Source organism: Carcharhinus amblyrhynchos, chromosome 27, assembly GCF_965287045.1.
Source record: "Carcharhinus amblyrhynchos chromosome 27, sCarAmb.v2.hapA, whole genome shotgun sequence".
NCBI lineage: Eukaryota > Metazoa > Chordata > Chondrichthyes > Carcharhiniformes > Carcharhinidae > Carcharhinus > Carcharhinus amblyrhynchos.
In genome coordinates this window covers 33,467,768-33,495,310 of record NC_137350.1, presented here as the reverse complement: position 1 = coordinate 33,495,310, position 27,543 = coordinate 33,467,768, and the positions used below count along the sequence as shown (strand labels likewise).

The 27,543-nt window shown below is 45.8% G+C and overlaps 1 protein-coding gene across 2 annotated transcripts in view; it reads right to left on the bottom strand.

The window, feature by feature from the left end:
- Positions 1 to 2,512: 2,512 nt before the first annotated feature.
- LOC145359219 (SH3 and cysteine-rich domain-containing protein 2-like) overlaps positions 2,513 to 27,543 on the bottom strand; it is a 107,565-nt gene continuing 82,534 nt past the window's right edge. The window contains exons 9-11 of one of the 2 annotated variants that reach the window (XM_080213699.1): positions 24,461 to 24,512; positions 13,934 to 14,071; positions 2,513 to 5,975 (exon numbers count right to left, since the gene is read on the bottom strand). In XM_080213699.1, coding sequence (XP_080069825.1) covers positions 5,877 to 5,975; positions 13,934 to 14,071; positions 24,461 to 24,512 — 289 coding nt within the window. In that variant the 3' untranslated portion in view covers positions 2,513 to 5,876. The remainder of the gene's footprint in view (positions 5,976 to 13,933; positions 14,072 to 24,460; positions 24,513 to 27,543) is intronic. The other variant, XM_080213700.1, reaches the window with a different exon arrangement.

Here is a 27,543-nt window from a genome sequence, read left to right as displayed (position 1 = left end):
TCATGTTTCAGTGAATAACCCATTTCCTTTCTCAGGTGGTAATTCTCTCATTAAGTTAAGTGTCTCAAGTCTGGAACTTATTGCGAGCTGTACGAACAAATTGATGCTTAACGAGACTTCATCAAATTCTCCTCTCTCATATCTCTACCAAGATTTCATTTGAAATGTTAATGTGGCAGAGAGGCAAGAGCGTGTGTTAAGTGTTCACAATGAGTCCCAGGCTTGAAGCATCCAGAGACGGCAATGTTGTTTGTGAGTCAAAAACATCCAACAGGATCTCGTACCTGGATTAAAAATAAAGGGAATTTAGACCATTGAGGATTTGAGATTCTGGAGGCAGATTACCATTTTGAGAAGCAAAATAAGCCTGGCCCAAGTTTTTTTGCATTAAGTTGAATGATTAGGCATTTCACACAGTGCCAGGATTGTTACAGCACAGAATGAGCCCATTCAGCCCATCATATCTGCACCTGCTCTCCAAATGAGCGATTCACCTAGTGCTTTTGTCCTGCTTCTCCCCCTAACTCTGCATGTTCTTTCTTTTCAGATAACAGTCTAATTTCTTTCTGAATAGCTCGATTGAATCTGTGTCCACCACACTCCCAGACAGCTCATTCCAGACCCTAACTGCTCGCTGTGTGCATCTGTCTCCACCACACTCTCAGGCAACGCATTCCAGACTTTAACCACTCTTTGCATGACATGCTTTCTCTCAAATCACTTTTGCTTCTTTTGATAATTATTTAAATCTGTGTCCTCTCATTCTCAATCCTTTTGCGAGTGGGGATGGTTTCTCTCTAACTATTCTGTACCCCAAGTCTCTCACCAATTTTTACAGATGCATCATAGAGAGCATCCGTTCTGGATATAACACAGGTTGGCATGGCTTCTGCTCTGACCAAGACCACAAGAAACTACATAGGAATGTGATGTAGGTGCAAACCAGCCTTCCATCTATTGACACCGTCTAGACTTCCCACTGCCTCGCAAAAGCAGCCAAGCATAATCAAAGACCAATTTTGTACTAATTTTCCTGGCACTTTCAACTCTTTTTATTCATTCATGGGACACCGGCATCACTGCCCGGCCAGCATTTATTGCCCTCCCCTAGTTGCCCGAGGGCAGTTGAGAGTCAACCACATTGCTGTGGCACTGGAGTCACATGTAGGCCAGACCAGGTAAGGACGGCAGATTTCCTTCCCTAAAGGACATTTCCAACAATCAATAATGGTTTCACTGTCATCAGTAGATTTTTAATTCCGGGTTCCTTTTATTGAATTCAAATTCAACCACCTGCAGTGGTGGGATTTGAATCCAGGTCCCCAGAACATTTGCTGAGTTTTCTGGATTAATAGTCTAAGAGACAATACCACTAGGCCATCACCTCAACTTATCTGGTCCTGGTGCCTTACCCACTTCAAGAACAGGCAACCTATTCAATAACCCCTCCCATATTAATTGAAAACCGTTCTAGTGTTTGAACCACCTTCTCTGTCACCATGGTCCGAGTAGCATCCTCCTTGGTAAAGACAGGTGAAAAATGCTATGCCCGCTGTCCCAAGGCCGACAGGTTCTGTTTCAGAGAGAAGGAGAAACCAAAGACCATGTCAGTGACAGCAGTGCTATTTTGGATCTATGGCTCAGATTTAAATGCACTTAGGGACATCATCAAATTGAGTCTTGGGAAATCCAAACCCAGTTGTTCGGAGCTGCTCCTTCTTGGACAATCCATAAGCATGTGGGGGGTAAGAAACTATTTCAGTGGTATCACAGTGAATTCTAAATGTGAGTGATATACAAGCCTGGTGTTGTATTTGAACCCGTCACAGTTAGAACAACAAGAAATAAACACTGTATTAGATAGGCGCCACAGTTGTTAGCACTGTTGCCTTACAGTGCCAGGGACCCAGGTTTAATTCTGATTTCAGATGACTGGCTGTGTGGAGTTTGAAAGTTCTCCACGGCTGTGTAGGTTCCTCCAGGTGCTCCAGTTTCCTCCCAGTCACAAAGATGTGCAGGTTATATTGATTGGCCATGATAAATTGCCCAGTAGTGCCAGAGAGATTAGCAAGGAAAATACATGTGGTTACAGGGATAGGACCTGGATGGGATCGGTGGAAGCTCAATGGGCTGAATGGCCTCTTTCTGCACTGTAGGGATTCTATGATAAGAACATAAGAAACATAAGAAATAGGAGCAGGAGTAGGCCATCTAGCCCTTCGAGCCTGCCCCGCCATTCAATAAGATCATGGCTGATCTGTTGTGGCTCAGTTCCACTTTCCCGCCCTCTCCCCATAACCCTTAATCCCCTCTCTTATCAAGAACCCATCAACCCGCTTCTTAAAAATATTTAGCGAGGCAGCCTCCACCACTTCAACGGGCAGAGAATTCCAGAGATTCACCACCCTTTGAGTGAAGAAGTTCCTCCTCAACTCCGTTCTAAACCGCCTCCCCTTTATCTTGAGGCTGTGCCCCCTAGTCCTGATAGCCTGAATATACTGACCGTGATTCCGGGGGGAGTTCAAGAAATACTAATGGCAGTCCATAGGGAGAATAAAAGTGTGAATATGAATGATTTCAGTTTCTCTGCTGTTTGGCCATTCACACCTTCTCTTCTCTCTATGGGCTGCCATTAGCACCCCTTAGCCACAGAAACCAAAGGAATGGCTATGACTCATCTTTCATTCCCTTATCCTACAGTATAAATACCTCCCACTTTCCATACCTTTGAGCTTTGGCAAAGGGTCATCTAGACTCGAAATGTCAGCTCTTTGCTGGGATACCAGACCGGCTGAAATTTTCCAGCGTTTTTTCTTTTCGTTGCATTTATCTAGCGCCTTCACAGCACTCAGGGGTGAGATTCTCCAGCCTCTCGGCCACATGTTTCTTGCCGACGGAAGGTGAAGCGTTGTTTGCCAGTAGCGGGGTTCGCTGGTCCCACAGCCATCAAAGGAAATTCTGGCCCAATTGTCCAAAGCACTTCACAGGCAGTGAAGGACTTGAGATCTGGTCACTGTAGTAATGTAGGAAGTGCAGCAGCCAATTTGTGCACAGCAAGCTCCCACAAGCAGCAATGTGATAATGGCCAGGTAATTATTGACAAGAACACCGGGATAACTTACTGTTTTTTTTCAAAATGCCAATGTGATCATTTACGCTTATCTGAAAAGGAAGGTGGAGCCTTTGCTGACCATCACGTTCGAAAATGGCAGCTCCGACACTGTAGCACTCTCTCCTTAGAGCACTGGAGAGTCAGCCTTGATTCACGTGCTAAAGTCCCGGGGCAGGATCTCCTCCCGAGTAAGGGGCAGAAGTTCCGCCTGCAGCCAAATTCTCACACATTGGAGTGGGAAAAATCTGCTGAACAGGCACTGTTGACAGAAAACACGGCCAACTATACTCGTTATGCAACTATGACTGTATGGCCAAACTCCCCTCCAACTCCATCTTCAAGTTTGCAGATGACACCAGCGTACCGTATTGGGTCGGATCTCAAATAATGATGAGACAGAGTACAGAGTACGGGAATCTTTATCTTAATTCCAATTACTTGCCTTGGTTCCATACCACTTAAAACAAAAGTCTATCAGCCTTGTTCTTGAACTTTTCAATGAATCCCCCAGTTTCAACAGCTTTTTCAGGCAATGGGGAGCTGGAGGTGGGACTCAGTGGCAGAGGGAGGAGCTTTCTAAACCACAGTCCGTAAGGACAGGCAACAACACCTCACAATCATCCTCAACACCGCTGCCCCACAAAGCTGTGTCCTCAGCCCCTACCATACTCCTTCTACACCCATGACTGTGTGGCCAAATTCCCCTCCAACTCGATTTTCAAGTTTGCCGATGACACCACAGCAGTGAGCCAGGTCTCAAAAATGACGAGACAGAGCACAGGAATGAGATAGAGAACCTGGTGAACTGGTCCGGCGACAATAATCTCTCCCTCAATGTCAACAAAATGAAGGAGACTGTCATCGACTTTAGGAGGCGTAGTGGAGAACAAGCCCCTGTCTACATCAATGGGGAAGAAGTAGAAATGGTCGAGAACTTCAGGTGTTCAGATCACCAACAGCCTGTCCTGGTCCCCCATGCCGACACTATAGTTAAGAAAAGCCACCCATGTCTCTACTTCCTCAGAAGACAAAGGAAATTTGGCATGTCAGCTGTGACTCTCACCAACTTTTACAGACGCACAAGGAAAACATTCTTTCTATTTGTATCACAGCTTGGTATGGCTCCTGCCCTGCCCAAGACTGCAAGAAACTATAAAGGGTTGTGAACGAAGCCCAGTCCATCACTCAAACTAGCCTCCCATCCATTGACTCTGTCCACACTTCCTACTGCTCAGAAAAGCAGCCAGCATAATTAAGGACACCCTGCACCTCAGACATTCTCTCTTCCACCGTCTTCCTTAGGAAAAAAGATACAAAAATCTGTGATCGTGTACCAACCGACTCAAGAACAGCTTCTTCCCTGTTACTGTCAGATTTTTGAATACCTCATGTTGAGTTGATCTTTCTCTACATCCTAGCTATGACTGTAACAATACATTCTGCACTTCCTGCTTTCCTTCTCTGTGAATGGGATGACTGTAACACTACATGCTGCACTCTCATTTCCTTCTCTATGCATGGTATGTTTTGTTTGTTTAGCGTGCAAGAAACAATATATTCACCGTACATTAATACATATGACAATAAATCAAATCAGAAATGTTCCAATGAGACCTGAAGCCACTCTCTTTCTCGAACACAAGATTCTTCTCAATCATTTCTCCCTCCAGTCCTCTCTCAGTTGTTACTTATTCAGCTATTTTACCAGCTGTTCTTTTTTTTGCCCTTCCTCCTCACTTTAAAACCTCCCCTCTCTGACCATGTTTTTGGATGCCAAACTGAGCCTCTCTGTCTCTTCCTCATTCTCCAATGCTTGGCTTTAGTTCAAACCTTTCCTTCCCATTTGCTTCCTGCTTGTGATAGGGATACTGTATAAATACAGGTTTGCTGTGAATGTTTAGGTCCAGGAACATCCATTTGCAATGTTACATCCCTGTACAATCTAGAATCACAGAATCCCTACAGTGTATGAGGACATTCAACCTATTGAATCTGCACCAACTCTCTGACAGAGTATCTTACCCATGCCCACCCCTTGTCCTATCCCTGTAACCCCAAATACCCACACATCCTGGGACACTAAACGGGCAATTTAGCTTGGCCAATCCATCAAAGCTGCACATCTTTGGACTGTAGGAGCAATCTGAAGCACCCGGAGGAAACCCAGACACAGACACAGGGAGGCAGTGCAAACTCCACACAGACAGTGACTCAAGGCTGGAATTGAACCTGGGTCCCTGGCGCAAATCAAAATCACTCAAGATATCCTGGCCCATGTCCGTGGCAATAGCAAAGTCCCAGCAAAATGGGCCCGTTGCCAATGAAATAAGTTTCATCTTGGGTGGGAAGAAATGGAGCCAAGCCAAATGGGACCCAAACTGTGCTAATGGTGAACTGGGGGTGTGGAGGGGAAAGAGGTGAGCGTGGGGGACTATATTTGTGCTTTTTAAAAATACAAAGGTGAGCAGAGTGGACAACAGAGTGAAGGTTGCTGTAAAATGTCTTCTGATCATTGCTTAACTGCAATCCAAGGAGAGTGTTCAGCTTTGTGCTGCGTGTTTATCAATATAGCGACAACAAGAGTGTTTTATACACAGCACGTTCTGGACCCACCCATCTCCGGCATTTCAACGTGGCGCAGTGGTGACAAGACAACGTGGGACACAGGTGCTAGAAAGGAGCTAAATGTTCAGTCTATAACCGTCTGTATATTCTCTGCTGTTTCAAAGAGGAGGTCACGGCCTTGGAAGTTTAAAAAATAAAGTCAAATTTCCTGGAGAATGTCCGCCGGCACGACTCCTCGCTTCTTCCCACTGCAAACCTTGACAAAGCCGTTGGTCTCCTCGCCTCGCCCGACACAGATCTGAAAATGGGGAAAATCACAGAACATTTACTCAGCATCTTCACTGGGAGGGTTAGGGGGGATTTGAGGGAAACCTTTTCTTACTCAGAGAGTGGTGATGGTCTGGAATGCGCTGCCTGGGAAGGTGGTGGAGGGGGGCGGAATGCCTCGCATCCTTTAAAAAGTAACTGGATGAGTATTTGGCACGCCGCAACATTCAATGCTGTGGGCCAAGTGGTGGCAAATGGGATTAGAACATAGAACATAGAACATTACAGCGCAGAACAGGCCCTTCGGCCCACGATGTTGCGCCGACCAGTTACAAAACAGTGACCCACTAACCTAAACCAATCCCTTCTCATCCATAAACCTATCCACGGATCTCTTAAACGCCCCCAAACTAGGCGCATTTACAACTGCAGCAGGCAGGGCATTCCAATCCCTCACCACCCTCTGGGTAAAGAACCTACCCCTGACATCCGTCCTATAACTACCACCCCTTAATTTAAAGCCATGCCCCCTCGTGCTAGATTTCTCCATCAGAGGAAAAAGGCTATTACTATCCACCCTATCTAAACCTCTAATCATCTTATATGTTTCAATAAGGTCCTCTCTTAGCCGCCTTCTTTCCAGCGAAAACAACCCCAAATCCCTCAGCCTCTCCTCATAGGACCTCCCCTCCATACCAGGCAACATCCTGGTAAACCTCCTCTGCACCCTCTCCAAAGCCTCCACATCCTTCCTATAATGTGGGGACCAGAACTGCACACAGTACTCCAAGTGCGGCCGCACCAGAGTTGTGTACAGTTGCAACATGACGCTGCGACTCCTAAATTCAATCCCCCTACCAATAAACGCCAAGACACCGTATGCCTTCTTAACAACCTTATCTACTTGACTCCCAACTTTCAGGGATCTATGTACACATACACCTAGATCCCTCTGCTCATCCACACTATTCAAAGTCCTCCCATTAGCCCTATACTCGACACATCTGTTATTCCTACCAAAGTGAATTACCTCACACTTCTCCGCATTAAACTCCATCTGCCACCTCTCGGCCCAGCTCTGCAACCTGTCTAAGTCTTCCTGCAAACTATGACACCCTTCATCACTATCTACCACACCTCCGACTTTGGTGTCATCAGCAAACTTGCTAATCCACCCAACTATACCCTCATCCAGATCATTAATAAAAATTACAAACAGCAGTGGCCCCAAAACAGATCCCTGAGGCACACCACTCGAAACCGATTAGGTGGGCAAATCAAGGCATTTCAAGCGTTGGTGCAGACTCGATGGGCCGAAGGGCCTCTTCTGCACCGTGATTCAGTGCAGCAAATGTCCCAAAATGCTTTGTGGTGGATTGTGGTCAGCAAAACAACCGAACGATTGGGAGACCTTCAAAGAGGCGATTTTTCAGGTGGGGGCAATTAAATGTTAAAATGGAGATGTTGGCCAGAATTTTACCACCTTGCCTGCCCCAGATTCAAGGCAGGTGAGGCTCACAACACTAAGGGGCAGCTTAGCATGGCCAATCGATCTAGCCTCCACATCTCTGGAGTGTGGGAGGCACCTGGAGGAAACCCACGCAGACATGGGGCGAACGTGCAAACTTCACATAGGCAATCACCCGAGGCTGGAATTGAACCCTGGTCCCTGGAGCTGTGGGGCAGCAGTGCTAATCACAGTGCTGTTGTGACCACTGCGCTCTCTGACATGCATTAATAGCCCGCACTTGGGTTTTGAGGGCATAACTCCAAAAGTTTGCAAATTGTGTATAAGTCAGATGTAGTAAACAATGAGGATGATAGTAACAGACTGCAGGAGGATATAGACAGATTGGTTCTATAAATAGGGCTTATGGAGGAACTAAGCATTAGTGTAGAATCTGAAATACACGCCTCTCTTATCCTGCGGTTTTACATCTGTTTTGCTGCTCTTGATTTTGAGCAAACAAGTCAAGCAGATAGTGCTGAAAATTGTAGGTTTGATCTCTCCGGGGAATCAGATCATAGTTAACACCAATTTATTTCTTCCTTACCCAGCCAATCCTTAGCAGCACATGATGTCGCACCCGCACCCCCACCAAGCTTACACATCATTCCAAATACAGAAACACAGCTGCAACGTGGGGAATTTTGGAAGTGGGCTAAAGGTTTTGGGATGTGGATAAAGATTCTGGCTACAGTTGGATACATACCTCGAGCGCTAATTACTGAGATCCTCCCTCCAACCTGGGGTGGCACAGTGGGAAGTCTCACAATGCCAGGTTAAAGTTCAACAGGTTTATTTTAATAAACCTGTTGGACTTTAACTTGGTGTTGTGAGGCATCTTACTGTTTTTACCCCAGTCCAACGCCAGCATCTCCACATCGTGGCACAGTGGTTAGCACTGCTGCCTCACAGCACCGGGGACCTGGGTTCGATTCCTGGCTTGGGTGACTGTGCTGCGCGTTCTCCCCATGTCTGAGTGGGTTTCCTCCGAGCGCTTCAGTTTCCTCCTACAAAGATGTGACAGTTGAGTGGATTGGCCATGATAAATTGTCCATTAGTGACAGGGGAACTAACAGAGTAAACATGTGGGGTTACAGGGATAGTGCCTGGCTGGGAGTATTGTCAGTGTGGGTTCGATGGGCTGAATGACCTCCTTCTGCAGTGCAGGGATTCTATGTGCTGGTTAGGTGCATTGACTGTGCTATGTTTTGCCTCAGTGTACCCGAACAGGCACCAGAGTGTGGCATCTAGAGGATTTTCACAGCAATTTCATTGTGATGCTAATAATTAATCTTTAAACTCCAACCTCCCCGATTCCACGCTCTCTTGCCATTGATTGACTGGTTCACCAACACATCCATCTCTGCACTGCTCACTTTTGAAGAGCCCAGAACAATCCAAATGGCCTTCACCCCTCCCCACCTCCCCCACCCTGTCACCCTTCCTACCTCCAATAACTAAAAAGATAGCTTGAAGAAGATGAAATTACACTTTTTTTAATGTCTCATCATAGTTCCTACAGCAACTCTTGGGAGGCCTCAGTGATCAGTACTGGTGTGAAGTTGGTGTTTGTAAGATTGTAAAAATGGTAAAATGTTAAGAGTTGTAAGTTTGTATTGTCTAAGAGCAAATTGCGCTGAAATCTGAAACCAAAAGAGAAAATGCTGGAAAATCTCAGCAGGTCTGGCAGCATCTGTAAGGAGAGAAAAGAGCTGACGCTTCGAGTACAGACAACCCTTTGTCAAAGCGCACGGGAGACGGCGCGGGAGACAACCTGGCTGTATATTGTGTGACTAAAAGTTCTATTATTTTTGTGAATAAATGGGAATTGTATTTATCTAAACAGCATTCCATTAGAATAGCATTTTATTCCATTGGTTAATAGTTTAGTTAACCTGTTCACAGCTAGTTAGATACTTGTTGATTTTACAGTGTCAGGTAGATATTTTGATTTAACCACAATGTTGCTAAAGCGCAGATAATCCCCCTTCTCTCATGCACTTTAACAGATTATGAAGGGAGGTATTTGTCTTTGAGTAGTTGAGTATTAGTTCTCAGAGAGGACATCAACCTTCCCCTCCTAAACAGTACCCACAGCAGGAAACTTTGCATCCAACAAATGTTGCTAGGCAGGAGCTCCCGGGGATAGAAGAAAAGCTCAGAGCGCCAGTGCATCAATCCTTCTCATTTAGCGTTCTACACGGTTATTTAATAATCTTTACACCAGTGAAGATCAGCAGTCTTCCTGCTCCAACTCCATTGGGACTGAAAGCTGAGAGCAGGAGATACATTTTGTGTCTTGAGCTTTTACACAGATCCAGTTGTGCTTACAGTGGGACCTGGGGTCAGTATCAGTGTTCGACTCTGCTATCACCATATAGTTGAAACTGGCAGGGAACCAGGAGCATTTACATAAAACAGCAATGGACCATCTGCTGCAGTGTCCTGTTAAACACAGCTTCTTACCCAGAGTTACTGCTTCAGCATATAAATTAAAAATGTAATCTCTGTGTTACAGTAATGACCTTACAATATGGCTCAACCTCTGTCTGCTTATTAATAGACCATGGATTGTGACAACCCTCCCCTCCCTCTGAACCACCATTACTCATCTTACAAACATTACAAAATGAATCCATTTGGATACGTATTTTGTATTTTCTTGAAGAAAATTAAAAGGAAAATTCTAATGAATTTCCTCTATTTGGGCTTGAAGATTTGATTGGCTTCTTTCTCACTTGGCAGTCATTTTGATTTAATCTTTGGAGGTTTAAGGCAAATCTTCAGAAAAATCTCTTTTTACTAATATTAATCGAAAAGCAAGTGGAAATTTGTTTTTTTTGCAGATGCTGGGGCTTCACGGTGGCACAGTGGTTAGCACTACTGCCTCAGCGCCAGGGATCCAGGTTCAATTCCCAGCTTGGGTCACTGTCTGTGCGAGGTTTGCACATTCTCCCCATATCGGCGTGGGTTTCCTCCGAGTGCTCCGGTTTCCTCCCACAGTCCAAAGATGGGCAGGTTAGGTGGATTGGCCACAATCGATGCGCTGGGGATGGGGTTAGGGTGCTGAGTTGGGCATGGGTAGAGTGCCCCTTCAGAGGATCGGTGCAGAATCAATGGGCCAAATGATCTCTTCTGTACTCTTAAGGATTCTATGATATCCTATTTTATAAATCACATTCATGTAATGACTGGGATCCAGCCTTGTGCTGTTGAGTTTGTCTGAAGAATGCTTGAGGATCTTTTGCTTTAGTTTTAACCGTCCATGACAGAAAGATGGATCTTGAGGTTTAGATTAGGTGGGCAGAGCAAGAGTGTTGCATCAGCTGATGGTCCCGGGACTAGTGGACACAAGATTTACAGTTTTGGGGAAGGAGAATGTGAGGAAGGACCTGTTTAGAACATAGAGTGAGAATGGCCAGGAACTCATTGCCTCTGAGGGCAGTGGGATCCTTGATTTTAAAAGGAAATTGGATGAACACAAAGGACTGAAACATGCAGGGCTACAGTGAGGGCTTGGAATTGACTGATTATTTTAAAAGAGAACCAACATGATCTAAAGGGCCAAATTTCATCCTTCTGTACCGGACCTCAAAGCCGAGAATGATCATCATTAAAGATGGGGAGAGGCGTCAGGGAAATTCCAAGCCCGGCCAGTCTGCCTGAGGGAAAGTGCCCACCAAAGCGGGATCTTCACTGATGTGGGCGGTTGGGTGCGGGTTGGAGTCAGGCCAGCTGGCATGGGAGGAAGTGCGGAGGCAGCTGCAGGGACTGCTGGGAGGGACGGTGAGCTTTCAAAAGACCTGCCCTTCGTGCTGTGGGATTTCATCCCAGTGTAAACGAGGATTCAGCCCTCATCCCTCAAACCCTCTTCACCCTCTAAATACTCGCCTACCCCCAGCCCTGATGTTGCGGGTGCTGGAACGTGCAGTCCACTGGGACAGAGATCATAGAATCGTAGAATGATACAGTGCAGAAGAAGCCATTTGGCCCATTGAGTGCTGTTCTCCTTGTGACTGACCCTTCAACTAAGGGGAATAGCCGTTCCCTATCCACTCTGTCTGTGGACCTCATAATCTTGTACACCTTGATTAGGTCGCCCCTCAGTCTTCTCTGCTCCAACAAAAACAGCCCTACCCGACCTCACTTCATAACTTACATGCTCCATCCCAGGCAGCATCCTGGTGAACCTCCTCCGCACCCCCTCCAGTGCAATCACCTCCTTTTGATAATGTAGCAACCAGAAATAAGGAAATTTGGCATGTCAGCTATGACTCTCACCAACTTTTAAAGATGCCCCATAGAAAGCATTATTTCTGGTTGTATCACAGCTTGGTCTGGGCTCCTGCTCTGCCCAAGACCACAAGGTACAACAAAAGGTCGTGAATGTAGCCCAATCCATCACGCAAACCAGCTTCCCATCCATTGACTCTATCTACACTTCCCACCCCTTTGGCAAAACAGCCAGCATAATTAAGGACCCCACGCTCCCAGACATTCTCTTCCACCTTCTTCCTTCAGGAAAAGATACAAAAGTCTGAAGTCATGTACCAACCGTCTCAAGAAGAGCTTCTCCCCTGCCGCTGTCAGACTTTTGAATGAACTTACCTTGCATTAAGTTGATCTTTCTCTACGCCCTAGCTACGACTGTAAACTCCATTTGCACTCTCTCTTTTCCTTTTCTATGAAGGGAATGTTTTGCCTGTATAGCGCGCAAGAAACAATACTGATCACTGTATGTTAATACACATGACAATAATAAATCAAACCAAATCAAAGAACTGCACACAGTACTAGCTGTGGCCTCACCAAAGTTCTACCCAACTCCAACATGACTATCCTGCTTTTGTAGTCTATGCCTTGCTAATGCTCAGCCATTACATTTAACAGCAGCAGTTTGACAAGGTAGGACATGTTAAATCATACTGTCGCCTGATGCATTTGTCAATATTGACAGCTGGCAACAGAAGTCCACAGATCCCAATCAGCAGATCCCCACAACTCTCTCTCCTCCCCTCACCTGCTGAATGCAATGACACTGCTCTTGTTCTTTCTCAGCTGGGGTCAACTCAACCGGGACATTTCCATTCACCAGGAGTTCAACAGTAACACTCATGGGCTGCATACTGCATTCATTTGAAGTTTATTAGTGTCACTTGATCTGGAGGAGGGAACCGAGTGTATGGTGTCGAAATTTGCTGATGACACCAAGATTGGTGGAACGGCAAATTGCACGGAGGGTGTGGAGAGTCTGCAGAAGGACCTAGATAGGCTGGGCGAATGGGCCAGGAACTGGCAAATGGAATTTTAATGTTGGCAAGTGCGAGGTGGTCCACTTTGGTAGGAATAATGGTAGGAAGGATTATTACTTACGTGGCGAAAAACTGCAGCAGGCGACGGTGCAGAGGGACCTCGGGGTCCTTGTGCATGAGTCGCAAAAACCCAGCTTGCAGGTGCAGCAGGTGGTCAGGAAGGCTAATGGGATGCTGGCCTTCATAGCGAAGGGGATTGAATATAAAAGTAGGGAGGTCTTGCTGTGGCTGTATAGGACATTGGTGAGGCCGCAGCTGGAGTACTGTGTGCAGTTTTGGGCGCCGTACTTACCCAAGGATATTTTGGCCTTGGAAGGAGTGCAGAGGAGGTTTACTAGGCTGATGCCGGAGTTGAGGGGGTTGAGCTATGAGGAGAGGCTGAATAAACTAGGCTTGTACTCGTTAGAGTTTAGAAGAATGAGGGGAGATCTCATTGAGACGTATAAGATGATGAATGGGATGGATAGGATAGAGGTGGAGAGACTCTTCCCACTCAGAAAGGACAGTAGGACTAGGGGGCACAGCCTCAAGATAATGGGGGGGCGGTTTAGAACGGAGTTGAGGAAGAACTTCTTCACTCAAAGGGTGGTGAATCTCTGGAATTCTCTGCCCGTTGAAGTGGTGGAGGCTACCTCGCTAAATATTTTTAAGACGCGGGTTGATGGGTTTTTGATAAGAGAGGGGATTAAGAGTTATGGGGAGAGGGCGGGAATGTGGAACTGAGCCACGACAGATCAGCCATGATCTTATTGAACGGCGGGGCAGGCTCGAAGGGCTAAATGGCCTACTCCTGCTCCTATTTCTTATGTTCTTATGTTCTTATGTACAAGTAGGCTTACATTAACACTGCAATGAAGTTACTGTGAAAATTCCCCAGTTGCCACACTCTGGCGTCTGTTCAGGTACACAGAGAGAATTTAGCATTGCCAATGCACGTCTTTCTGATTGTAGGAGGAAACCGGAGCACCTGGAGGAAACCCATGCAGACACAGGGAGAACGTGCAGACTTTGCACAGACACTGAACCAAGCCAGGAATCGAACATGGGTCCCTGGTGTTGTGAGGCAGCAGTGCTAAACATTGTGTCCCCGTGCCTCCCAAGGAGACACATCTGCCTACTCTTTCAATCAGAGAGTTCCAATTTCATTTGTTTTCTCAAGCTTTTACTGACCTGTAATTCTTTTAGAGGCAACTGTCCCTGCTCTTTGCTACCCTGGAACGTTCTGCTGCATTGCCAAACCCTTTCTCCAGGCCGGACACGTTGAACAAAATTTGCTGGGAAGAAGCCAACTCTGTCGCCAATTTTACCCTGGAACAAAGCAGAAGAGAGCTGGGTAAGAACTCGGCAATTCTCTACCCAAAACACACCGGCTGGGCAGGTCCCAAACAACGTGGGTCGTGATTTTCCCCCCAACCTGTCCTTGAGGGGGACGGATGAAAATGAATCATTAAACAGCAGGCAGCATCTTATAGACCAGGTGCTACATGTGGTTTTTCCTTTAATATAACATCAGAGTAAGATGGGGTCTAATTACAGAGCTCCCACAATCACTGCATCATCTAACATGTAGGCAATTAGGTGCCACTGTGAAAAATCGCTTTGCAACAGCGAATGTCCAAAAGCTTCTGCCACTTCCTTGATATGATAAAACTGTTTGAAGTAGGAGATCTTTGGACCTCAGCTTCTTTTTGCTGTGGCATTCAGTACATTTACTCTGAGGGGCAGATGTTACAGAACCCACAGCGACAGAAGAATAACGGAAATCGAACAATTGCTGAAAAAAAATACAGTTCCCGCCTCCTGTTTGGCCTCGACCCACCGGGCATCAGGCTTGCCTCTGGTTCGGAAGCTCACGGGTTCAATTCTCGCCCTAAAGACTCGAGCACTTCATTGGTGTTGATGGTCAAGTGCAGTACAGAGGGAATGCTGCACAGTCAGGAGGTGCCATCCTTCCAGTGAGGCATTAGGCAAAGATGTATGTAAAAGATCCCATGGCACAACTGCAAAGAGGAGCAGAGGAGTTTTCCTCAATGTGTTTTTTTATTAATTCGTGGGACATGGGTGTCACTGGCTGACAGCATTTATTGCCCACCTCTAATTGCCTCAGGGTAGTTGAGAATAATACTCATTGCTGTGGCTCTGGACCAGGGAAAGACGGCAGATTTCCTTCTCTAAAGGACATCAGTGATCCAGTGGGGTTTCCTACGATTGACAATGGTTTCACGGTCATCAATAGATTCTCAATTCCAGATACTTTTTATTGAATTCAAATTCCACCATCTGCCATAGCAGGATTCGAACCCGCGTCCGCAGAATATTAGCTGAGTTTCTGGATTAATAGTCTAGCGATAATAGCACTAGGCCACTGCCTTCCAATTGGCCAAGGCCAATAATTATCCTACAGTCAAACTCATTGGAACAGGCTAGCTGGTCATTATCCCACTGCTGTTTGTGGGATCTTGCTGTGCGGAAATTGGCCATTCCGTTTCATACATTACAAGAGTGATTAATGATTCGAAAGGTACTTCACGGGGGAGGTTTTGAGGTTTGTGAACCGCACCATGTAAATGGAAGTATATGTTTAATTATTTCCTCAGTATCTAGGCCAGTGATTCAGAAGCGAGTTGAAATCAATGAGGCTGAAATAGTTATTAGGCTAAAACACCCAGCTTTTTCTGAAAGGCTTCTTATCACAGCAGGGTAGTATTATAAGAAGAAATTGCTGTGGTATAGGTGGGAGATATATTGCTTTTACTATAGGGATTGCAAGAGATAGGACATGAAACACTTGTACAATAAAGTGCATATTTCAGAACAGCAAAGATAGGAAGCAAAGTGACAGCATAATTGGACACAAGATCATCTACTGTTGTCCAACAATTTGTTCAATGGTTTAAGGGTCATAAAATAATAAGAAAACATTGAACTTTGCATTAACTAAACATTATAAGAAAATGGTATGAGAAAGAATTAAAAGCTTCACTCAGTTATGACCATCTTCATGTTGAGGCATCATGGAGACACTATGGATAAGCGGCACTCTATATATGAGTATTAGATGTAGAAGCTGGGTGTATTATCTCCGTGGGGCTATAATCGCTGAAGTTAATTGCCAGTCATATTCCCCTATCTTTACAAATCCACTTTTAATTAAGGATCAGGAAGAATTATCCAGGAAAGGACGCTGAACATTTAAGCCACATTCTTGCAACCAATACTCTGACTCTACTCCCTCTGAAAGTGTCTGAAAAATAAAGGCTCAAAGAGGCACAGTCACCTCTGCATCGATTTCAATCCTGGGCAGAACTGGCGTATAGGAATTCTCAGAGAAGTTGAATTCAGAAATCTCACAAGGCTGGTTTCAGTACCTGAAAACAGTTGCTCTGTCCAAAGCTCACAGGGATAAGGTTCAGGCTGGTGGCTGGAGTGAGTCAGGGTAGGAGGTTGAAAGTTTATTTATCGGTGTCACAAGTAGGCTTACATTAACACTGCAATGAAGTTACTGTGAAAATCCCCTAGTCACCACACTCCAGCGCCTGTTCAGGTACACTGAAGGAGAATTCAGTATGGTCAATGCACCTAACATCATTCGGACTGTGGGAGGAAACCCGAAGCACACGGAGGAAACCCATGCAGATACGGGGAGAATGTATGCTAAATCCGCACAGACAGTGCCCCAAGCTGGGAATCAAAACAGCTCCCTCGTCCTGCGACGCAGCAGTGCTAACTGCTGTGCCACCCCACATGGGATAGTCCCCGTTGGGGACCCAATGTAATGGTGCTCAGCATAAAACAATGGCTTGGCTTCTGGGGGGCGGAAAATAGAAGGTTCCCAAAAAGATGCTGTTGTACTGAGAGCTGGGACAGTAGAAATTGAGGAATCTCTTCCTGGAGGAACATTCCCGATTCTAGGCCATGAGACACAGGAGCAGAATTAGGCCACTCAGCCCATCGAGTCCGTTCTGCCATTCAATCATGGCTGATATTTTTCTCATCCCCATTTCCTGCCTTTTCCCCATAGCCCTTGATCCCCTTTATCAATCAAGAATCTGTCTATATCTATCTTGAAGACACTCAATGCCAATATCCTAGGGAAGCTACCAAAAAAACCCTCTTACTCACACCAGCAGCTGACAGATGTTGTACAATATCGGCCAGAGTGTGAACGTTTAGAGCCTTTCAGTCAAACATTGACTGCAGTTAAGAGAAGTAACCAATTAAATGCAGACAAGGCCAGTGAGGTAGTCCGGCAGGATATGGTTTGCGTGACCTAATCGTGAAGGTGCAGAGTAGCTTGTAAGAGGGATGATGAATTCAGCGATACTGAATTATTGGCCAATCCAAAGCTAAAGCAATATAACACACACACAGTGAAGGGGAAGAGAGAGAAAAAAAAAAGTCCAGCCTGCTTTTCGTATTGTCATCAGAACTAATGGGCTCCGTGTAAATCAGAACAATACTTATTCATGCTAGCAGTGGATGCCTCGACTTGTCTGTACATCTCCCGCTGTGAATAATTTGAAATAAATATCAGGCCATAGCCTCATGCTTCCTGTAGGATTAATTAGGCATCACATAAACAGTCACTGTTAGCATCCCAACTAACAGCTCCCCGGAATTCCAAAAAAGAACAGGACAAATAAGTTAGAAATTATAATCAAGTGAAGGAGGAGGATTGGCGGTGATGGATAGGGTTGTCAGCTCTGATCAGACAGATTCCTTGCAAGATTCATCGCTTGACTCCAACAATCCACCATCAAATCTCCACCTTGGATCATCTGAACATCCAGCTTTTTTTATTCATTCATGGGACACGAACGTTGCTGGCTGGCCAGCATTTACTGCCCATCCCATGCTAAAGTTTATTTATTACTCACAAGTAAGGCTTACATTAACACTGCAATGAAGTTTTACTGTGAAATTCCCTGAGTCGCCACCGGCGCCTGTTTGGGTCAATGCACCTAACTAGAAGGCAGACGTGAGTTAGCCACATTGCTGTGAATCTGGAGTCACATGCAGGCCAGACCAGGTAAGGACAGCAGATTTCCTTCCCTAAAAGACATTAGTGAACCAGATGGGTCTTTCTAACAATGGTTTCACGGTTATCAGAAGATTCTTAGTTCCAGATTTTTTTTTTATTGTATTCAAATTTCACCACCTGCCATGGCAGGATTCGAACCCGGGTCCCCAGAACATCAGTGGAGTTTCTGGGTTAGTAGTCTAGTGATAATACCACTAGGCCATCGTCTCCCTGTATTCATCTGCTGGGTTATTCAAAACAGAGCACAAGATTAATCTTTAATTCCTGGTGGGCTGGGAACTCGAAAGAGAGAAGGGCGCAACCCATTAAACAGGCAATACTCGCTTGAAAACATGGAGCACCGGCCAATCTTAGTGGCTGGACTGGGATGTGGGTGAGGGTCAGGCTCCGACTGACATAGCACAGAGTCATAGAACCCTACAGTGCAGAAAAAGGTCCTTCAGCCCATCGAGTCTGCACCAAACACAATCCCATCCAGGCCCTACCCCATATCCCTGCACATTTACCCACTAATCCCTCTAACCTACGCATCCCAGGACACCACGGGGCAATTTTAGCATGGCCAATCAACCTAGCCCACACATCTTTGGACTGTGGGAGTAAACCAGAGCACCCGGAGGAAACCCACGCAGACACGAGGAGAATGTACAAACTCCACACAGACAGTGACCCGAGCCGGCAATCGAACCCAGGACCCTGGAGCTGTGAAGCAGCAGTGCTAACCACTGTGCTACCGTGCCACCCATGTTGGCGCCAGGGTGGCTGTGCCACCTCAGGAGACTCACATGATCAAATCTGGCCTGCATAGTTAAATCAGGAATTTGCGGCATTCTTGACTGTTCAAAGAAAAACAGGTTAAAATGAAGACATGGCAACAGGCAGCCAAAATCTAGGGCAGGGGCAGTGGGCTAAGTAACTACGTAACCAGTGTTTAGAGTGCAAAAAGATCTTGCATTTACATTCATGACTACTGGTTGTCTTGAGGAACTTTGAAGTATTTTGGGAAAGGCAAAATACTGCGGATGCTGGGATCTGAAACCAAAAGAAAAAGTGCTGGAAAATCTCTTTGAAATGAGGATCCTTTACATCTGGCCAAGAGGACAAAAGGGGTCTTGCTTTAGCATTTAATCAGAAAGAAGAAATAGGAGTACAAATGGACGTTATGGTCTTTCAAGCCTTTTCTCCATTCATAGAAGCACAGAATCCACGCAGGTCGATTGAGCCTGCACTGACCACAATCCTACCCAGGCCCCATCCCCATAACCCCATGTATTTACCCTGCTAATCCCTCTGACACCAAGGGGCAATTTAGCTTGGCCCATCGACCTAACCCACACGTTTTGGACTGTGGAAGCAAACTGGAGCACCCAGAGGAAACCCACGCCGACATGGGGAGAACATGCAGACTCCACACAGATACAGTCACCCAAGCCAGGAATCGAACCCAGGTCCCTGGAGCTGAGAGGCAGCAGTGCTAACCACTGTGCCATCCTGCTGCCCCATTCAATATCATGGCAGGTCTTGGGATCCACTTTGCTGCCCACTCCCCAAAAATCTGTTTATCCCAGACGAGAACTTCTGGAATCGGATGGATGCAGTTCTCAGTGATAAAAACAGAAAAAACATTCAAAACACTCAGCCAATTTGGCAGCATCTGTGGACTCTGTAACAAAATGTAAACAGAGTTAACATTTTGAGTCTAATCTGACTTCTTTGAAACTTGGGGGAGGGGATGGGGTTGAAATGTGAAGGGTTTTTGAAAATGTGATGCTGTTGAAGCCAAGTAGAAGGTCAGGGATAGGTCCGGCTTTGGGTAACTGTCTGTCTGGAGTTTGCACAATCTCCCCGTGTCTGCATGGGTTTCCTCCCACAATTCAAGATATGCGAGTGATTGGCCATACTAAATTGAGTCTAGCGTCAGGGGGATTAGCAGGGGGAACATGCGAGGTTCCGGGAATAGGGCCTGGATTGGGTTGTGGTGGGTACAGACTTGATGGGTTGAATGGCCCATTCTGTACTGTAGGGATTCTAAATGACAAGGATGTCATTGAACACAAGACAGAAGGAATGGTAATGACTGTATTAAAGACTAAAGCTTTGGTCCAGAGTAGTTGTTAATAGCAGAATAAACGTCAGTACTGGGATTACACAGGGGTAGACCAGGGTGTCAGAGGGAATGGTCCTTCAGAAAGCTGACACAGGGGAATAAGAGGAAGATACATCTTGGCATCTTGCTGAAAATGGAGGAAATGGGAGACAGTCATCCTATGAATGTGGAGGCTGGTGGGGTGGAAAGTGAGAACAAAGGAATCTTTATCTGGTCTGGGTGGGAGGGGACAGAGTGATAGTGCGGGAGATGGGTTGGACATAACTGAGGGCCCAGTCATCCACAGCGGGGGGAATACTGACTGAGGGAAAAGGAAGATATCTCGGGGTGCCATTGTGGAAGGGAGCATCATCAGGACAGATACAACTGAGACAGAGAAACCAGGAGAACAGAACGGAGTCCCCATGAGAAGCAGAATATCATGAGGTGGAGTTGAGGTCACTGTGGGCGTCAGTGGGCTTGTGGTAAATATCGGTGGACAGTCTATACTTAGAAATGGAAGGAGAGAGATGAAGGAAGGGAAGTATCAGAGATGGAGAATGTTAAGATGAGGCAGGGGTAGAAATTTCCAGGTCCAGACAAGAGCTTGAAGTAGCAGGGATACAGTTGTCGATGTACCAATAAAAGAGTTGGCGGGGAGTGGGGCGGTTGGGTGGAGAGCGCAGAGTAGGACTAGAACAAGGAGATGGAACAAAGAGATAGGGATAGTCATGGGCACACCTTTTATTTGGAGGAAGTGGGACAAGTTAAATGAGAAATTGTTGAGTGAGAGGACAAGTTTGACCAGAGGGTCATTGTGGATGGGGATTGTTCGGACTTCTGCTCAAGAAAGATGCAGAAATTAGCTGGACCATCGTGGTGGGGGATAGGGGTGTAGAGGGATTGAGCGTCCGCAATGAAGGAGGTGGCGTTTAGGGTCAGGAAACTGGAAATAGTTGATGTGTTGCAGGCATCAGAGGAATCACAAAATGAGGTGGGAAGGGACAGGGCAAGGGGAGAGAGGATGGAGCCACGATTGGAAGGAATGAGTTCCGTGGAGCAGGAACAGGCTGATACGATAGGTCTAGCAGAGCAGCCCCGTTTGTGGGCTTTGAGAAGGAGGTAGAAGCAGGTTGGGCAGAGTTGGGGAACTATGAAGCTGGAGGCTGTGAAGGGCAGTGACAGTCACTGAAACAAAGCTTTGGTGTTCGATGTTGGGGCCACGGTCCAGGGAAAGGTCAGAAATTGATGTTCAGTCTCTGCGAGGTAGAGGTCAGTTTGTTTACAATTTATTTAGATGATTTAGGACTGAGCTGAGGAGAATCCTCCTGCTCCTAGTTCTTATGTCAGTACGACAGACAACGATAGTGCCATCCTTGTCAGCAGGTTTGACAACAAAGTCAGGGTTGGGCCTGAAAGAACAGAGTGCAGCAAGTTGGGGGGAGACAGGTTAGAGTGGGTGAGAGGAGCAGAGTAATCGAAAGGGCTGATGTCACGCTGACAGCTCTCAATGAAGAGATCAAGAGATAGGAGGCTGGAGAGAGGGGTCCAGGTAGACAGAGGATACTGGAGGGAAGTGAAAGGATACATTGAACAGGAAAAAGACTCCTGCCCTAAGAATTGAGGATGTGGAGATGCTGACGTTGGACTGGGGTAAACACAGTAAGAAGTCTCACAACACCAGGTTAAAAGTCCAACAGGTTTATTTGGTAGCAAACGTCACTAGCTTTCGGAGCGCTTGCTGTTCCTTTGTCAGGTGAGTGGGAGTTCTGTTCACAAACAGGACTGGGCCTCAAAGAACAGTTTGTGAACAGAACTCCCACTCACCTGATGAAGGAGCAGCAGGCACTTCGAAAGCTAGTGGCATTTGCGACCAAATAAACCTGTTGGACTTTAACCTGGTGCTCTGAGACTTCTTACAATGAAGTGAGCACAGAGACAGAGGAGACGGGAGAAGAGTTCAACATCGTGCTGAGCCCAAAATTCATTGAGATGAGGATGTTATGGGATGAAATTGGTGCTTTGCTGAGTATAGAATGTTCAATATCAGAGAGGGGAAGGTTAGAATGGATGGGGAATACAAGATTGAAAGAAGGTATGAGGTCAGAGAGAAGACAAGAGAAGATTCTGGAGGGAAGAAAGGTTCCAGAGGAACATTAGTTGTTGAAGCTTGCTTCCTTAACACCTGAAAAGGAGAGAATTTTTTTAATTTTGCGTTGAATGAAACAAAGAATGAAATGAAACTGGGGACAAAGACACTTTGAGATAGGGGAGTCTATGCTGCTGGAGAGATAGGTCGAGTGTCTACACATGGCAGTGTGTCGATCTCAGAATCCAGCAAGAACAGAAGTCCGAGGAACATTGTGTATCCCGGAGACACCAGAAACATGGATTCGAAACATGAAGGACGAAACTTGAGTTAGAATCCATGTGGGGTAAACCAAAGATGGAGACAGTTGCTGACGATGGAATTGTAGCTGTGAAAGCCAGGACATTTTCAGCTTGCTTTGCAGTTATGCAGAGAGATTCACAGGTTTCTGGTGTGTTTGTGTGCAGGGGGTGGGGGTTAATACTTGATCATCAAAAGAGGTAAAAATGCTGCAGTCCCACGAAACAAAATGAGAGTGACTCATTCAGACGCTGCAAATCTGATCCAAAGCAAATAGAATCACAGATTGTGATGCTCCAGCCGCTGGGAGAAAACGCTAGAATCTTACATAATTAAAGCGGGCTCTCACTATAAATAAAAAAGGGCCTAATTACAGAACTAGGTTCTCCAAACCTGATTGCATTTGGAGAGAGGTGAAGTACTGGTCGTTACGGGTCTGTCACTGGTGGTGACAGCAGTGGGAGCAATTTAAGGAGGTGAATAAAGAGCCTCGTAAAAGCGTCACGTTGCTTTGTGCATAACCACCTCAGTGTCTTTTGTCACAAGTACAATGAATAAACCAAATGATAGCTCTGCAAATACAGAGTATGCTGCATTAAATAGGAAGACGGCCAAATGTGTGCTTTCTTTTTCAATCTAAAGACTTTGATAACACATTGGGAAGAAGGCATTTGCAATTATGTGGAGAGGCTACAGAAACTGGGAGAATTCTCATTCGAGAAAGGAAGGCTTTCAGAAGATGTAACAGTGGTGTTCAAAATCCTGAGGGCTTTTGGTGGAGCAGATAGGGAGAAACTGTTTAAACTTGAAGACAGGTCAAAATAAATTGGCACAATGGTATTGTCACTGAACTAATAACCAAAAGACACAGGGTAACTCCTGGTGGGCCTGGGTTGAAATCCCACCATGGCAAAGGGTGAAATTTAAATCCAATAAAAATCTGGATTTAAAAGTCCAATGATGACCATGAAATCATTGTCGATTGGTGTAAAAACCCATCTGTTCCATTAATGCCCTTCCTTTAGGGAAGGAAATCTGCCACCCTTAGCTGGTCTGGCCTACATGTGACTACAGTGCCACAGCAATGTGGTTGACTCATAAATGCCTCAAGGGCAATTAGAGATAGCCAGCAGCACCCTATTTCCATGAAAGACATTTTAAAAAGTAACCTGGGGACGTGGATTTAAAGTGATTATGAAAAACAAGTGAGAGGGGAGATAAGATTTTTTTTAAATTTATGCAACAAGTTATGATGATTGCGAATGTACTGTCTGGAAGGTTAGTGGAAGCAAATACAACAGCAAATGTCATTAGGGAATTAGGTGTCTACCAAAAAAAGGAAAAGCTTTGCAAAAATATGGTGAAACAATGGTATAGTGGTTAGCACTGCTGCCTTACAGCAACAGGGACTCAGGCTTAGTGAGTATCTGTGTGGAGTTTGCACGTTCTCCCTGCCTGTGTGTGAGTTTCCTTTGGGTGCTCCAGTTTCCTCCCACAGTCCAAACATGTGCAGGTTAGATGGATTGTTACCCCTGAGTGTCCCAAGCCGTGTAGGTTAGATGGTAAATGTGTGGGGTTACAGGGATAGGACAGGGTGTGAGCTTGGGTAGGATACAGAGTGTCAGTGCAGACTCAATGGGTTGGATTTTACAGCCTCACTCGTCCTCAAACTGTAAAACCCTGCTCAAGGGTAATGAACCTTCCCGTGCTTCACCCCTCGCCTGCTCTGATTCCCATGGCAGCATGGCTGGTACAATTCCAGCAGATGGGCCAAATGGCCTCTCTGTGTTGTAGGGATTCCACGATCAGAGGCATGGTCTTTTCAGAGAGTCAGTCACAGGTATGATGGGCCGAATGGTCCCCTCCTGTGCCGTATGGTTCTATTCTACGATTGAAATCTATGGCTATAGTTCTATCCCGCTATTAGCGCAGAATCTGGTCTTGGAAGTTTGCAAACCTGTCGAGACTTACAAATGACTAAGGGTAAAAAAAATCAAGAGCGTTTTATTTTAAACCACCATAATAGGAAGTTGGTATTTGTAATGAAGTGGTCCAGAGTCAGGCTGGCAATCAATGAGGTTGAGAAAGTTCACCTTATTCTGCCTCTGATCTCATTTGCAAGCTTGTTTTCGTAGGAGCCGCTGACACTTTAACCAAACGACTGACAAGACTGATATTTACCTTCCACCAATCTTCATTGGAGTCGTCTGTGACCACAATTCTGTCTCCTTGCCTAGTAAAATAATAATGAGATTATTAAAAAAAATTGTTCACCCTGGGTGGTTTTGAGCTTACTGCAAGCTTGCCTCGAGAAATGATTCATTCTTGCCGGCCCGTTAAAGTAATTGAACAAGGCATCAAGAGACTTCATCCGTAATGTAGGTGTTAACACGTCAGTGGTTTCGAAAGCAGACGTCTTTATGCGAAGACGGGCAAAAGAAAGATTTAGGGAGGGGGCAATTCACCTGCAAAAATGCCTGATGACAGCGGGCTGTGACAGCGGTGGTGCAGTCACCAAAACTGACAGCTCATTAGCGGAGAAGTTCCTGTTGCCCGCTGTCTGTTATTGCTCGAGTTCTGTTTACAGCTGAAACCACTTTCGAAGATTTTTCTGAGCAAATCCACAATTCCTCAGTTATTCAGCCACAGTTGCCGGGTTACGGTTGCCTGGGGTCTTTGGGCTGACAGTCTGGTTAATGAGCTAAATAGCCGAGATGTGGAGATGCTGGCGTTGGACTGAGGTGGGCACGGTAGAAGTCTCACAACACCCCAGGTTAAAGTCCAACAGGTTTATTTGATATCATGAGCTCTCGGAGTGCTGCTCCTTCATTAGGTCATGATGTGGAGATGTCGGCGTTGGACTGGGGTGGGCACAGTAAGAAGTCTCACAACATCAGGTTGAAGTCCAACAGGTTTATTTGGAATCACAAGCTTTCAGAGCGCTGCTCCAAAGTGACCCACCTGACAAAGGAGCAGCACTCCGAAAGCTCGTGGTTCCAAATAAATCTGTTGGACTTTAACCTGGTATTGTGAGACTTCTTACTAAATAGCCAAGATCAGGAGCTTATCATGTGGCAATCCCATCACTGTACGCCATGCTATCCTGGGATTCTAGCACGAGGCAACTGTGAATCTCCATCAATTAAGTTTTAAAGTTTATTTATTAGTGTCACAAATAGGTTTACATTAACACTACAATGAAGTTACGGTGAAAATCCCCTAATTACCAAATTCTGCTGCCTTTTCAGGTACACTGAGGGAGAATTTATCATGGCCAATGCACCCAACCAACACATCTTTTGGACTGTGGGAGGAAACTGGAGCACCCGGAGGAAACTGACAGACATGGGGAGAATGTGCAGACTCCGCACAGACAGTGACCCAAGACAGGAGTCGAACCCGGGTCCCTGGCACTGTGAGTGCTAACCACTGTGCTGTCGTGCTACCCCCCAATAAAAGTAATGAGCCTGGCATCGTCCGCTGGTGGAGGTTATCTTGGCATAAAAAGGTTCACCAGATTGATTGCGGGAATGAAAGGGTTGACGTATGAGGAGATTAAACAGTTTGGGCTTATGCTCGCTGGAAATGAGACGGATCTGATCGAGGAATATAAAATGCTAAAAGGGATTGATAAAGTAAATGTAGACCAAATGTTTCCTCTTGTGGGGAAATCTAGAACAAGAGGTCACCAGTGTAGGCTGAGAGGTGGTAGATTTAAAACTGAGATGAGGAGGAACTACTTCTCGCAGAGGTTGGTGAATTTGTGGAACTCGCTGCCCTGTAGCGTGGTGGAGTCTGAATCGTTGAACGGTTATAAGGAGATAGAGATATTTCTAATTTTAAAAATGGAAAGAGGGATATGGGGGACAGGTGGATTTGAGATCAGTGAGAGATCAGCCATGATCTTATTGAATGGCGGAGCAGGCCCGAAAGGTTGAATTTTCTGACTTCTGCTCCTAATTCCCGCGTTCCAATGAGACCTGAAGCCACTCTCTTCCTCCTCGAACACAAGATTCTTCTCAATCCTTTCTCCCTCCATTCCTCTCACAGTTGTTACTTATTCAGCTATTTTGCCAGCTGTTCTTTTTTTGCCCTTCCTCCTCACTTTAAAACCTCCCCTCTTTGACCATGTTTTTGGATTCCAAACTGAACCTCTCTGTCTCTTCCTCATTCCCCAATGCTTGGCTTTAGTTCAAACCTTTCCTTCCCATTTGCTTCCTGTTTGTGACAGGGATACTGTATAAATACAGGTTTGCTGTGCATGCTTAAGTCCAGGAATGTTACATTTGCAATGTTACATCCCCTTATAATCTAGAATCACAGAATCCCTCTGGTGTAAAAGGAAGACATTCGGCCCATCAAATCTACACCAACTCTCTGACAGAGTATCTTACCCATGCCGACCCCCTGTCCTATCCCTGTAACCCCAAATACCCACACATCCTGGGACACTAAGGGGCAATTTAGCCTGGCCAATCCACCTAAGCTGCACATCTGTGGACTGTGGGAGGAAACAGGAGGACCCAGAGGAAACCCACATAGACACGGGGAGAGTGTGCAGACTCCACACAGACAGTGACCCAAGGCTGGAATTGAACCCAGGTTCCTGGCGCTGTGAACCAGCAGTGCCAACCACTGTGCCACCTTATCTACAATGACATTGCCATACTGCTACTCCCTCCTTCTCCCCTGCCACTGATTCACAAACTCGGAAATCCCCATCCCATCCAATCTTTTATGAGTGGTTGTAGGTTTACACGTTCCGGAGTTAAGATGAAGACAATGCCAAATTGCTCTCAAAGTTGAGCACCACACTCAGAATTTCCAGCCCATTGATTTCCAACAAAGCTGAACAGGAAATCAATTCTATCTTCACGTTTCCTTTTCTACTAAACTTTCTGAACAAGGCGCATTGTCCTCTCCGTCTGGTACCTAATTGGATGTTAGTTAAAAGGAGGGTTCTGGCCTGTGAGAATTGCAAGGCAATAGTCTCTGGCAACTCATTCCAGACACTCACCATGCACTGTGTGAAATCATTGACCCTGTGGACGCTTTTGTATCTCTCCCCTCTCACCTTAAACCTATGCCACTAGTTTTAGATTCAACTACCTTTGCGAAGAAATGTTGATAATCTCTCTCATCTAAGCCCCTCATTATTTTGTAGACCTCTACAAGATCACCCCTAAGCCTCCTGACACTCCAGGAAAAAATGTCCCAGTTTATTCAGTCTATCTTTATAACTCAAACCATCAAGGTCCAGTAGC